We start from the raw sequence: 13,027 nt of genomic DNA, 5'->3' as shown, positions 1-13,027 counted from the left end.
TAATTGTTGCGGTATGATTAGAATTCTGGTTCCTGGAGGGTAGGGGAATATTGCTTCAATTTTATGTGTACTGTACTCGAACTAAGCTACCTAGGCTGCTGAGATATTCGAGTGAATAGGCTAGGCTAGTCGAAGTTGAGCTGAGGAGCTGCAAGGATCTTTCCGATACAGTCGCCAAATCCCACATAGTTGCCCTCCGTGCCGGCCTTCCCGCGCAGAACCACCGTGTCGCCATCCTCCAAGAAGATCCGGTTCGAGCCGTCCGCCAGCTGGATCGGGTTCTTCCCCTTCGTCTGCTCGATCAGACTGCCCTCCATGCCGGGCTCCGGGCCGGAGATGGTACCGCTGCCCAGCAGATCGCCCGTCCGCAGATTGCAGCCCGTGATCGTGTGGTGCGCCAGCATCTGCGGGAAGGAGAAGATGAGGTTCTTGGCGTTGCTGCGCGAGATCGTCGTGGGCTGGCCGCCTTCGTTGGTGAGCTCGAACTCCAGCGGGATGTCGAAGACGTTGTCGTGCCGCTTCTCGCGCAAGTACGGCAGCACGTTCTGGTTGTTCTCAGGCTCGAGACTGGCGGTGCGGAAGGGCTCCAGCGCGTCCAGCAGCACCACCCATGGCGAGATGGTCGTCGCCCAGTTCTTGGCGTTGAATGGCCCCAGCGGCACGTACTCCCACGCCTGGATGTCCCGCGCCGACCAGTCGTTCATCAGCACCACCCCGAAGATGTGGTCCTCGGCTTCCTGCACGGAAACCGGCTGGCCCAGCTCGTTGGGCCGGCTGACGAACGCGGCCAGTTCCAGCTCGATGTCCAGCCGCTTGCAGGTGGTGAACGTCGGCACCTTGGGCACCGCGGTGGGGTTGGCCAGGATCTGGCCGTTGGGGCGGTGGATCGGCGTGCCCGAGGGCACGATGGAGGAGGCGCGGCCGTGGTACGCCACGGGCAGGTGCTTGTAGTTGGGCTGCAGCGCATTGTCGGGACCCCGCAGGAGCACTCCCAGCGTGTAGGCGTGGTTCAGACCCGCGTAGAAGTCCGTGTAATCGCCGATCTGCATGGGTAGGTGGTTGGTCACGTCAGACAGGGGCAGGAGAGCCTCCTGCTGGAGTGACGCATTGTCTTTGAGGATCTGAGGGAAGGGGGTGTCGGCGCGGAAGATCGACTGGATGTACTCGCGAACCTGGCGGTGCACTGGCCGTCCCAATGCTGCGAATGCGTTCAGCGTGGGTTGGTCGAAAACATTGAGATGAGGTTCGAAAGAGGGCAGCTGGGCGAAGCCGCCAGACGAGGCGAAGGCATTCAGGTTCAAGGCGTAGTCGCCAATGGCAATGGCAGGGACCCGCGAGGCAGCTTTGGCTGTGGAGATGATTCCGAAGGGAATGTTTGCCAACGAAAAGGGCGAGTTCTTGGGGATCTGTAGCCACGAAGCCATGTTGTGTGGTAGAGGGAAAAGCTGAGAGGATACTGAAAGGTGGAAGAGGAAAGGTGGTGACTGGAGAAAAGATGGAAGGAAGAGAGCAAGCAAGAAGTAAAGTATGTCTTAATGCGATGGAGGAATCGCGGGGTTGAGCGCGCCCCCCGCGGAATTCCCTCCGTCTCCGCTTATCCCCGGCAATTCCATTCCGCGTCTTTCCCCCACTGCTTTTCCGCTGCCATCTGCCTTCCAATCCCATTCTCATGGATTGTTACGTCCATCAACTAACTCAATATGCTGGATACATCCAGTCTCCAATTCTCCATGCTTAATCCCTGGTCGCTTCACCCAAAGGCAGCAGCATCTTCGCGTCACAGCTGGATTTTCGACCTCGCACTGCCAGTGCCGATCCAAAAACAAAGGCCTTCCGAAGGTTTGCACCTCGAATGCGCGAGAATTGGCAAAGAGTTCAAAACATCGATTCCCGATTTTTGGACCGTCGCTGGACTTTGAAAAACCATCTGGCTTGGAGCAACCACTGAAAGAGATTCAGCGGCTTTCTATGGTGTGGAAGACAAATGCTTATTCAGCTGCGACCAGTTGACTGAAGCAAGAGGCGAAGAACAACAAAGAACAAATGGGACGGACATCTGTGTTAATCACAAATGGCGGCGATACCGACCCCAGTTAAGTCCCGTCCGCACCAATTTCGGTCAAATCTGGTCTAGTGAAATGCTGGCAGTGACGGCCTGTTAGCCTGGTAGCGCGCCTTACCTTAGTGCCAACACTAACTTGCCTAATAAATTGGCTCGCTGGCTGCGCTCCATTTCAGCCTCACGTTGGCACTTCAGACACTCTCAGGGGCTCCTTGATCGCAATCCAGCACAGTATCATGACTGAGAAGAGGGTTCTACCGTCTAAGCGTCAGAAAACGTTTCGCTCGAGATCGAAAACGGGTTGCCGCACCTGTCGGTAGGTATAGCACGGCAATGCCCGGACTCATGGCTAACCCCTCCAGTGTGCGCCGTGTGCGATGCGATGAGTTCCCAGGAGCATGCAACAACTGTACCTCTACCGGTCGGAAATGCGAGTATGACCTTTATCGGCTTCCTGCCAGGCGCAATATGGGTCTCCCACGCCTCTACCTCAGCCACATTCCTGGCCCGGCTTTGACCTCCGATGAGCAAACCTGTTTTGCGTACTTCCAATACCACACGATCTCAGGTCTGGTGGATTTATTCGACTCGCCTCTTTGGGAACGCTACATTCTTCCGCAGAGCTGCGCCGAGCCAGCAGTCTGCCATGCGGTCATCATGCTTAGTGCAATCCATCAGGACGCGGAGTCGAATTGTATGAGACTATCGGGTAACCGAACAGATGACTCCCATTTGAACTTCGCTTTAGAACATTCCACCCGATCCTCCGCCCTGCTGAGACGACGAGGCGCGTCCAACGACCCACAGAAGTACCAGGCCGTTATCACGTGCTGTCTTCTGTTTGTGATGGGAGAGCTATTGCGGGGCCAATATGGCAGAGCGGCCCTGCATCTTCACCATGGGGTGCAACTCATAAAAGAGGCGCAAGCCCAGGGACAGGTAATAGATCCCGACCTTGTCGGCTTCTTCGACCACCTCAATGTTACCGCCGCCTTGTATGCCGCCGATGGACCTGCTCAGAGCATTGACTCAGTAGATGAACCCAAGTGGGTATTGAACGTATGTCCTATCGTTGTACATAGCGTCGGTGAGGCGCAGCAAGCCTTCACAGAAACGCTGAATTACTCGATTCTCCTGATCGCGTTTCTGATGCGCTCAACGCAGGCCGAGATCCTGGCCAAATATGACGATCTGTGGCTCAAGAGACAGAGAATCCTTGCTCGATACGCGGATATTACTCAGGCTCTTGATTCTTTCTGCCAGGAACGCCGCTCCAGGTTCACTCTCAAGGAAGAACGTGGAGCGGACGTGCTTCGTCACCTCCTGCTGGTTCAATACGTCACCCTGAGGGTATTATTTCCCGGAGATTACACCACTAGTCAAATAACTGTCGAATGTGCTGCGCTACTTTCCAGTAGCCTAGCCATCATGGACCAAATCTCGAGAAGCACGACGTTCACCATGGAGCCTGTGGTCTGTCCGGGTTTACACATTGTGGCCACGCTGTGCCCGGACTTGCGATTGCGTGTACGGGCCATCGAAGCATTGCGTGCCTGGCCGCACATGGAGGGGATGATCAATTCCCAGGTCTGTGCAAGTATCGCGGTCGAGGCGCTGAAGGCGGAGGTGCAGAAGATGGGGAAGGACGGCGAAAGCTGGATTGCTGCTGAGTATCCCGAGGAGAGGGACCGGTTTTTGGTGGAGGTTCTTCAATCAAGCCAGAAGGCTGCCGACTGGGCGCCTATTCGCATGTCGCAGTTGGACATTGGTGATGCTGTACCTTATCCGGAAGACACTGTTGTATTGAATGATATACTTTAACATTCAAGTCAATAGACTATCTTAGTGAAGGCTATGTGGCTCAACAATACCAGCTTGCATATTCACTTTGCATGGTCTCTTGTTCCTTTTGGAGTGTCCGATACTCGACGGCGTTTTTGCATCACACCATGACTTCATCGAGGGTCATAGCGAGTTCGACGAAGTCTTTCAGAGGTTTAATCTTGTATCACTTGTACCATGATGCTCGACATGATTCCATCAAGCAAGTTCGATGACCAAATCTAACAAGCATTTACCCTTGTACCATGATTCTCGATATGGTCCCAATCGATGAGACCATGGTTGAAGCTATTCAGAGACTTGGCTGCTAGGGAAGAGTGAGTCAACCCCCCATGCGGACATAGTTGCATAACCGTGATGGTAAGTCTCCTGGAAATGCATTTCCTGATACTATGATGCATCTGAGTCACCGTCCCAACGACCTGACTTCTCCCGCTGAATCTCTCCATCTCCTGAGTTTCCCCACATCTGCACCACCATAAGACCTTACTATCAAGTAGCATCCTCAACATCCAGTACCTGCAGTACTCTCAAGCACCTTCAGTACTATCAAGAACATTTTCTACCATCAAGTACTTTTATGCCAGCCTCCCATTTGCTAACAGAATCAGCCAGTATCGTATACTAACTCATCCATAGCACCGTCAAAATGCAACCCTATGGAGGCGGACAGCTTCCCTGGCCTGCAACCTCCAACAGTCTCAGCAAGCCACCGGCCACGGAGAACAAGAACAAAAAGAAATGGCTGCGATGGGCCATTCCGCTGGCTGTGGTGGCTATCGCCATCACCATCCTGGGTGCCTGTCTGGGCACTCAGCTGAACAAGCACCCAACGGCGATGCCTATGCGCCTGGGTAATGGAACCAGTGAGTCTACCACAGATCTCCAAGACACAGGGCACCAGGCTGGGGTTGGCGATTACCACAACCACAACCACAACCATACTTATGATCAGCACAACTCCAGTGATGGGGTTCCTCGTGTTGGACTGCCGAATCGTGGCGTGCCGTCCGGGTCTTCACTGCCTCAGCCTGATGGTCCTGCTGTGCCTGTTAGCCCTGCGCCTGTCAGCCCTATTGTACCTGTCCCTCCTATCATCCCTATGAGCCCTACCAACCATACCAACTCTATCAACGCTACCAACCCATCCAACGCACCTTCCCATCCATTCCATAACCAAACCCAAACCCACCCAATCAGCCCTACAACAACAAACCCAACCTTCACCATCCTCCCCCTCAACCCAATCACTCCCATCCCCATCCCCATCCACATCCCCATCCCCATCCCCATCCCCATCCCCAATAACCCCCAAACAACCCCCCAAACCAAAACCAACCCACCCAACCCACCCAACCCTAACACCCCACAACCCGCACCAAAGACAGCGCCAACAAAACCAACAACAGGACTAACCCCTCTCCCCATGACCACGGGCGAAGAATGCATCACCCTGCACGGAATAACATACACCTTCTACGGCTACCCCGACAACGACCCGCCCGGCGCCGCAATCGCCTACGACTGCCCCAACCGCAGCGGAAGCGGCACCGCCGGCGGGACAGGCACGTACGACGACCCGCTGACCTTCGCGACGGCGCCGGGCGAATTCGAGCTGTGCGAGGTCATCTACTCGCCCTACCTGCAGAAGTACCTCATCCACGAGGACTACTGCGAGAGCTGCACGCGGCACTGGCCGCACATGTGGCATGTGGACGTGTGGTTGGGCGGGGACTCGGTGGGCGCGGCGGCGGAGCAGTTGAGTTGTGAGGCGCGGCTGACGCCCGAGGTGGAGAGTCAGAGTGTCGTGCGGTGGCCGGGGAGGGATTTGGTGGTTGATGGTATGTCTTCCTTCTCTTTTACTTGAGATTTTGAGGGGGGTGGGCTTGGGGTTCGGGCTGGGTTTGGATTAGGGCATACATGCCCATGCTAACGCTCGGTAGGCACTACGTTTTACGCAGGTGGGTATTCCGCCTGTGGCGTTGAGCATGTCTACCATGCGGCTGGGGCGGGGGATTACTGTTGAGGAGGATTCCCTAGCGACAACCGACAAGGACGGGGTCTGGACCAGGGAACAGGCCCGACAATGGGGATGTGGATCGGCGGTTGGCTCAGGGTTCTGTTTCTGGGGGACACTTTGTTCGCCTCGTGTCTTGCGGGGTTGTCGCTGGTGGCGCCGAACTGGGTGCCTGTCCATCAGGTTTTGTGAGTCTTGCTCGTGATCGCAGTGATGCCCTTGCTTTTGGGGGGCGTTTAGTATCCCGAGTTGCTTGGGGTCATGTTTTGATCGCTCTGGGAGACTTGCTTTGCTCTATGTTTATTCGGGTGTTTGCATTGAGCGTTATTGTTGCGTTCTTGCGTTCTTGCGTCGTTGGGCTTTTGTGGTTTTGCGCCGTTGTGTTTAGCTATAACTGATTTGCATGTGAATAAAGGTTTGGAGTCTGGGATCTCAAATTGAGTTTATGGTGAATTGCTGTAGTGACAAGTAACTGCTTGTAAACCATGTATATAACCCAGGCAATTCGTGAAGATCGTCTGGCGTACCTCGAATTGAAGGCAGGAGCGGTCTCTGGAGAGTGTAAGGAAGGTGCATTCTCCCTCCTTCCGATTCAAAGGCTAGGTAAAAAGGAACATGATTCTATTCTAAGTCTATGTGCATTTTTATTCCCATGCGCACTTACATGTCATTGATATCAGTTAACCCAGTCAGTAGCCCATCCCTAAAAGCCCTCCAACACCTTCCCCTTCTCAACACCAGACACCACCTCCCGCACCGTCTCAGCCACCAACCCCAACCACCGCGTCACTTCCTCCTCCTCGCTGCCAACAACGCCCAACTGCAACTGTCCTCCCTTGACATAGGAAACAACCTTGACCGGGTACGCCGCATCCCCATGCGGGTTCAGAATATCAACCGCACACTCCCGTCCGGCGAAAGGCATGGTATCGAAGTCCTCGAAGTCCTGGTGATGCACAATCGAGTCGAACGAGCCGGCTCCTTGCCACGCGGGCGCACATTCCCGTGCGATCTTGTCGAAGCCCACAAAGTCGTACGCCGCGGACTCGGCGCTCTGGCGCTGCACAGCGCGCAGCAGATCCTCTGCTGTCCACTCGCGCTGGATGTTGATCCGAATCGGCGCGAGCTGGTAGCAAGGGCCGACAACATTCTCAACTCCGATAAGGTCGAGGGTCCGGCCGGTGGTGACGCCACCGAAGGTGATGTCGCGTGTCTGCAGGAGGCGGGCGAGAGTGAGAGCCCAGGAGGCGGTGAGGAGGGTTGCGGTCGTCGTGGCTGTGGTTTCCTGGACAGACGACAGATCCAAATCCAGGGATTGAGTCTGGAAGATAGATTTGGAGGTGGGCGATTTCGGGCCGGTGGAGGGAAGAACGGTCAGTGTCGAGTCGTGGAGGAGGTTCTTCCAGTAGGCGAGAGCAGGGTTTTGGGTATCCGGCTTGGTGACGTGTGCCATGTACGCGGAGAAGGGAACCTGATCGGTCGCTCGCGAACCGGTGTAAAGGGCTTCGAAGTCGCGGAGCAGGTGGGGCAGAGACTCGCCGTCGTATTGCGCGTGTGAAAGACCGAGGACCAAGGCCTCGCGACCGTCCAGGGCTTCGATGTGGAAGAACTTGAGGAAGGACGAGCCGAGAGGGAAGTCAGAGGCAATGTGGCTGTTGCACAACTCGGTAATGTACTGCTGCAGGTCCTCTTTGTCGGCCGTGTGCTGCGTCAGGGGGGTGGTAAGCTCGTTCAGCACAACCTGATAGAAGGCCGATTCGTGCTCAACAAAAACGGTCCGCAGGATGTCGTGGGTCTTGACGAGGTCGCTGCACGCGCGAAGCAGTCGCTCGCGATCAATTGCCCCCTGGTCGAAGATGAGCATGGTGTATTGAATCGAGGTGCGCGGGGCATGCACAGTTGCGCGGATGTCCAGCGCTTGGGAGTCGGTCACAGGAAGAACATCCTTGATTGACCAGGAAGATTCTGCCAGCTGAGGACGGATGGTTTGAGACAAGAATTGCTCAACATCCGAACGACCCAGAGTGGAGAAGGGCTGGTAGGACTGAGCTTGCTTGGCCTCAGAGGCCTGATCGACCCTCAACACTCGGGCCGCGTCACCCAGGCGCATGTGCTGAAAGATGTCGGCTACGGACAGGTTATGACCCTGGCTACGAAGACTGGAAACCAGCTTCATTGCCAGGACGGAGTCACCTCCCAGGCGGAAGAAGTTATCGTCAACATCAATCTCTTGCTCAGGCAACCGAAGAATCTTGGCCCAAGCGGATCGTAGAATCTTCTCGGGAGTTGTCAGGTTAGTATGAATAGCAGTCTTTGCCCATACTTCCTTGATCCCGTTGCGGAGCTGTTCTAGGATATCCTGAGGGATCTTGGAGGCCAGCTGGTTGAGGAGAGTGTGGTCACTCTGTTCGCCCTGAGCCGGCAGCTCCTCAACCAAAATGTATGCAGACGGAGACATGTAAGAGGGAAGCGAGTCGCGAATGAACTTGTCGAGCTTCTTCAGAGCAACCGCAGCACTAAGGGGAATTGTGGCACTGAGGGTGGCCGCCGACTCGCCGCTAATCTCCTGCGTGACTGGTAGGATGGAAAGGCTCTCCTCATCGGAAGACGGTCGTTCAACCAGAACGACCAACTCGGGTCCAGTCTCGTTGAGCGACTGTCGAATAGCTGCAGCGGCGCGAACTGCAGCGGGAAGCTGTCTGTTTAAGTGCAGCTCAATATCGGCAATATCCACAGCATGTCCCTGAATTGAAACAACATTGTCCTTACGGCCAACAAACACAAGGCTGCCATCCTCGCGCAGCTGGACCATATCACCAGTCGATTGCACTGTGCCACTGCGACCAGCACTAGTCGAACTTCCTGCAATAAGCCAGGCCGGGTTCTCAACAGTTTCGCCAGAGACAAAAGCGCCTTCGAGCCAGAGCTCTCCGACACAGCCAATAGGAGACAACAAAGCTGGGTTGCGAGCATTGACTACCCAAGGAACAACTGCAGAGGGGTACTGCGCTCCCTGCTTGATATTGGCATCAGCACGAAGTCGTCCCGAAGACTCATCTCGGGTCAGAGGAGGGGTCTGGTTCCATTGCCAAATCTGGTTCAGCTCAACCTCAGGCAGACACGAGATTTCTTCAATGCGCCGCTGCAGACCCTTAGTCAACTCGACGCAGGCCACTTCCAGCTGTACCAGCATACGCTTCATCTGTGCAACTTCGATCAAGCTGCCGTCAAAGCTAGCACAGACCCGGAAGCCACCCTTGCGCACAGCACACCCCAGCATCAGCGGGTAGGGGTTGAAATGCAGCGCTTCGCGAACAACGTCACCCGTCTCAAAGCCCAGGTCACTACCCACGTATTCCGGTTCGAGCTGGACGACCAGCCCGGTACCGGCCTCGCATGCGTGCTGAGCGTCGTGGCTGACCTTGCGGATGTTCTGCATGCCCATGTGCTGGTAGGGGACACGAGCAAGAATAGTCTGCTGCACAGCTTGCAGGTATGACTCAACCGTACTGGTACGGCTGACATGGATGCGAACAGGAAGTGTAGCAATCAAGGGACCGATGATGCTCTCGACGCCCGGTAAGGCGATATCACGACCGGTGAGCGTTTCACCGAAAACGACGTCGTCACTTCCAGAATACTGAGCAGCCACAAGTGCCCAGGCACCGCGAATCAGGGTCGCCATGGTGAATGGCCACTTCGCAGCGGTTTTCAGCGGGATCACGTGCTCGATGAAGGCGTCGGGTGTGGGCATGAAATCTCTGGACGGCAAGCGAGGGAACTGGGGACCAACGGCACCCTGTAGTTCGCGTCTCCAGAACTCGTTCATAGCGGCTTCATCCGTATCGTGCACGTACTTCACAAAGTCCCGCATCTGTGCCTGTGGCTCGATTTGCTTAACGCTTAGCGCGTCACTGACATCCTTAAGCACCAGCGGCTCAGACCATCCGTCGTACACAACATGGTGGATTGTCCAAACCATATGTTTGCCCTCCTTGGCATCATCCACAATCGCGTAACGAGCCAGGCTCTCGCCCAGGTTCATTCTCTCCTCGCGATCGTTCTCCAAATACTGCGCCAAGTCCGTCGCATGCTTCCAGGTGATGTTCTCCTTGAGCACCACTTGCTGGAGACCGGGATCCTGCAGCTGCACCAGACGAGTGCGCAGAATAGGTTTGGCGGCTACCGCTTCCTCCCAGGCTTTCTTCCAAGCATCGAGGTCGATGTGCGACGGAATGCGCGCAACTCTCTGTGCCACGTACAACTTGACAGATTTGAGAGAGAAGGTAAAGAGCGACTCCTGCGTGGGTGTGCAAGGATAGATGTCTTCAACTGACGCCGCGTCCACTCCGCAAGCAGCAGCTGCCTCGCGACAGGCGCTTTCGACATCTTGCGAAATCATCGAGAAAGGCGGCAACTCAGTGCGGGCTTCAGTGTCGCAAATCTGAACGACACCGGCCATTCCTGAGAGGGTAGGGTGACCAAAAGTGTTGGCGACGGTGAGGTCAAGACCTTGCTCGCGGCACACCGACACCAGCCTCATCGCCATGACAGAGTCACCTCCAAGCGCAAAGAAGTTGTCCTCGGCCCGAATGCCTTCAGCATCCTGCTTCAAGACCACACTCCAAGCCTGGCGAAGACGTTGCTCGAGCTCAGTCAGTTCCCGACCAGCGCCGTTTGTCTCGGCCCCTTGGTCGAGCTGGCGAATGTCGACCGTGGTAGCAAATTGTCGAAGTCTCTTGCGATCAGTCTTGCTGGATATCAAGACTGGAATATAGTTCACAGGGATATAGACCGTGGGAACCATGTACCGTGGCAGAACCTTGGCAACGTCGGCATTGGCTTCAGAAAGCGTCCTTTGCTGTTCATCCGATAGCTCAGCCAGGCTCAGGTCGCCCTGCTCATTAGCCTTGAAGGACTGGAACGTGACAAACGCAACCAAGGTAGCCTGGCCACCGGTTCCCTGCGGCACAACCACCTCAGCGATCACATTGGCATCTGAAGGCAATCTGTCCTTAAGCTGACTCTCAATCTCCCCGAGCTCAACACGCTGACCACGCAGTTTGACCTGCGTGTCCTTGCGTCCAACGAAGACAATACCACCCGAGCCGTCTGGGTCGTACCGTCCCAAGTCACCCGTCTTGTACAGTCGACCGCGACGACCCTCGTAGCCGTTGTGGCCGGCAACAAGCCATTTGGGATCCTCAATGAACACCGTGGCGGTCTTCTCGGGATCATTGAGGTAACCCTGGCCGACAATCGGGCCCTCAACGAGCAGCTCACCGACGGCGCCGACGGGCATGAGGGTATCATGGTTGTTGGGATCGGTGATCCACATTGCGGCACCGTTGCCGGGTCCGATTGAGATATAGTCTCTGCCGGTCGCTGCGCTGCTGTTGACCGTGCATCCAATTGTACACTCACAAGGTCCGTAGCCGATAATGATACGGGTGTCCTGTCCCCACAGCTTCACATCTCGCGCTGAGACAGCCTCACCACCAAGGCCGAGACCAGTCAGCGACGAGATCACATCCGCATCCAGAATGCGCGCCACTGATGGCGTCAAGCCAGCATAATTGATCTTCATCCGCCGGAATGCTCCGTTGATATCATTGAGTCGATCTTCATCCGAGGGAATGCACAGACAGCCACCATTGCTCAGAGTCAACAGCATGCTATCGATACTAACGTCGAAGGCATAGGAGGCGAAGTCCAGTACCCGGGAGTCAGGTGTATATCCCACGGCCTTGGCACGTGGAATGGCGCTACTCGTGTAGGTTTGGTGAGAGATGGTTACGCCCTTGGGAGTGCCCGTACTGCCCGAGGTGAAGATGATATACATCAGAGTGTTCGGGGGTACGGTAGGCAGCGCTGGAAGCTCCTGGTTCAGATCGAAAGCCTGGAAACTGTCTTCTTCCACAACTAGGACGGGACCACCAGGCAAAATCGAGGTCGCTAGATCATGCTGCTTGCGCGACGACAGCATCATCTTCCCGCCAACCTGTTGCGCCATGTTCTGGAGACGGGCCAGAGGAAGCGTGGGGTCCATAAGCGCAAAGGTTGCGCCAGCCTTCATCGCCGCGAGAACTGCCACGATGGTCCACCGTGACTTCTCAAAGCAGATTGGCAGGATATCGTCCTGGTGAAGCCCCATCTCCTTGAGCTTCCACGCGACGTGTGTGGAATAACGGTCGACCTGTGCATACGTCAGGTTGCCGTCCCAGGACGCAATGGCCTCGCCCTCCGGAGCCTTTTGCGCCCATTCTGTTACCATTTCGTGCGTGCAGAAGCTGTATGTTGGTGGTAACTCGTGGTTCCAGCGCCAGATCTCATCCAGATCGGATGTGGTCGCTCGAAGGCACTCTTCAATGGTGCTCTCGGGGTTGCTCAAGCATCGCTGGATCAGCTCCGCTAATTTCGTGACATGTAACCTCACGGTGAATTCCAGCACGCTGGTTGAGTGCCATACTGGCCGAATCTTGAGGTTTCCGCTCTCAAAGCCGATCTCAACATGGATGACACTCTGTTTCACAGTTGTTCGTTAGCTTAAGCGCAGCCTCTCGACGAATGGTTCATTGTATCCATTACCTCTTCCGGAGCCTGTGACAATGAGCCCGTGCTTAGTAACAGCGTCGTGGGTGTCGCAGGAGATTGAGCTTGCGTGGCTGCGACAATGTGTTGTGCGACTGCGGCCGAGACCTGAACGATAGTGCTCTGTAATCCCGGCATCACTTGTGGTGTCGAGAGCGACGACTTTCCCCCGGCTGAATACGCCCATTCGAAGCGAACCTGGCCGTCTTCGCAGGACTGCAATAGCAAAATGATCCATGACACTAGCAGAATATCCTCTCTCGTGCCTGTCGGGGTAATAGTGGAGGTGGAGGTGGAGGGAGCTTCCAGGCCGGCAACCTGGAAAAGGTGGAAACCGTCGGCGTCGACTTGCGACTGTTGTTGTTGTTGTTGCGACATGATGACTCTAGCTTAAAAATCCCTTATTATGTTTCCTATTCAGGGGGGTCATATAAGTCGTCTTCGTCTCCCAGCAGTCCAGCTGAAATTTGTGTCTGTCTGGTGAGAAGGAATGAGAGGAGGAGAAGGAGGAGGAG

General features: G+C 55.6%; 4 protein-coding genes across 4 annotated transcripts; 2 read left to right on the top strand and 2 right to left on the bottom strand.

Annotated features, from left to right (window-relative positions):
* Positions 1-37: 37 nt before the first annotated feature.
* fahA (fumarylacetoacetate hydrolase FahA) lies at positions 38-1,917 on the bottom strand. Its single transcript, XM_025634133.1, has one exon. It carries the CDS (start codon positions 1,422-1,424, stop codon positions 126-128), a length of 1,299 nt encoding a protein of 432 aa, XP_025496262.1. The 5' UTR covers positions 1,425-1,917; the 3' UTR covers positions 38-125.
* A 337-nt stretch (positions 1,918-2,254) lies between these two features.
* BO82DRAFT_350368 (uncharacterized protein) lies at positions 2,255-4,259 on the top strand. The gene is made up of 2 exons (XM_025634132.1): positions 2,255-2,378; positions 2,425-4,259. Exon 2 carries the CDS (start codon positions 2,531-2,533, stop codon positions 3,881-3,883), a length of 1,353 nt encoding a protein of 450 aa, XP_025496261.1. The 5' UTR covers positions 2,255-2,378; positions 2,425-2,530; the 3' UTR covers positions 3,884-4,259.
* A 299-nt stretch (positions 4,260-4,558) lies between these two features.
* On the top strand, positions 4,559-6,310 carry BO82DRAFT_326066 (uncharacterized protein). The gene is made up of 3 exons (XM_025632902.1): positions 4,559-4,770; positions 5,314-5,745; positions 5,848-6,310. Exons 1-3 carry the CDS (start codon positions 4,743-4,745, stop codon positions 5,928-5,930), a joined length of 543 nt encoding a protein of 180 aa, XP_025496260.1. The 5' UTR covers positions 4,559-4,742; the 3' UTR covers positions 5,931-6,310.
* Positions 6,311-6,540: 230 nt separating this feature from the next.
* Positions 6,541-13,000, bottom strand: sidD (nonribosomal peptide synthase SidD). Its single transcript, XM_025640061.1, has 2 exons — positions 12,609-13,000; positions 6,541-12,444 (listed from the first exon to the last, which is right to left on the bottom strand). The coding sequence occupies exons 1-2, from the start codon at positions 12,888-12,890 to the stop codon at positions 6,625-6,627; spliced, it is 6,102 nt and encodes a 2,033-aa protein (XP_025496259.1). The 5' UTR covers positions 12,891-13,000; the 3' UTR covers positions 6,541-6,624.
* Between the last annotated feature and the right edge of the window lie 27 nt (positions 13,001-13,027).

The sequence above is a fragment of the Aspergillus uvarum genome (assembly GCF_003184745.1).
Source record: "Aspergillus uvarum CBS 121591 unplaced genomic scaffold BO82scaffold_4, whole genome shotgun sequence".
In the NCBI taxonomy this organism is placed as follows: Eukaryota; Fungi; Ascomycota; class Eurotiomycetes; order Eurotiales; family Aspergillaceae; genus Aspergillus; species Aspergillus uvarum.
Note: the sequence above shows the minus strand (reverse complement) of the source record. Positions and strands in the feature narration are given on the sequence as shown.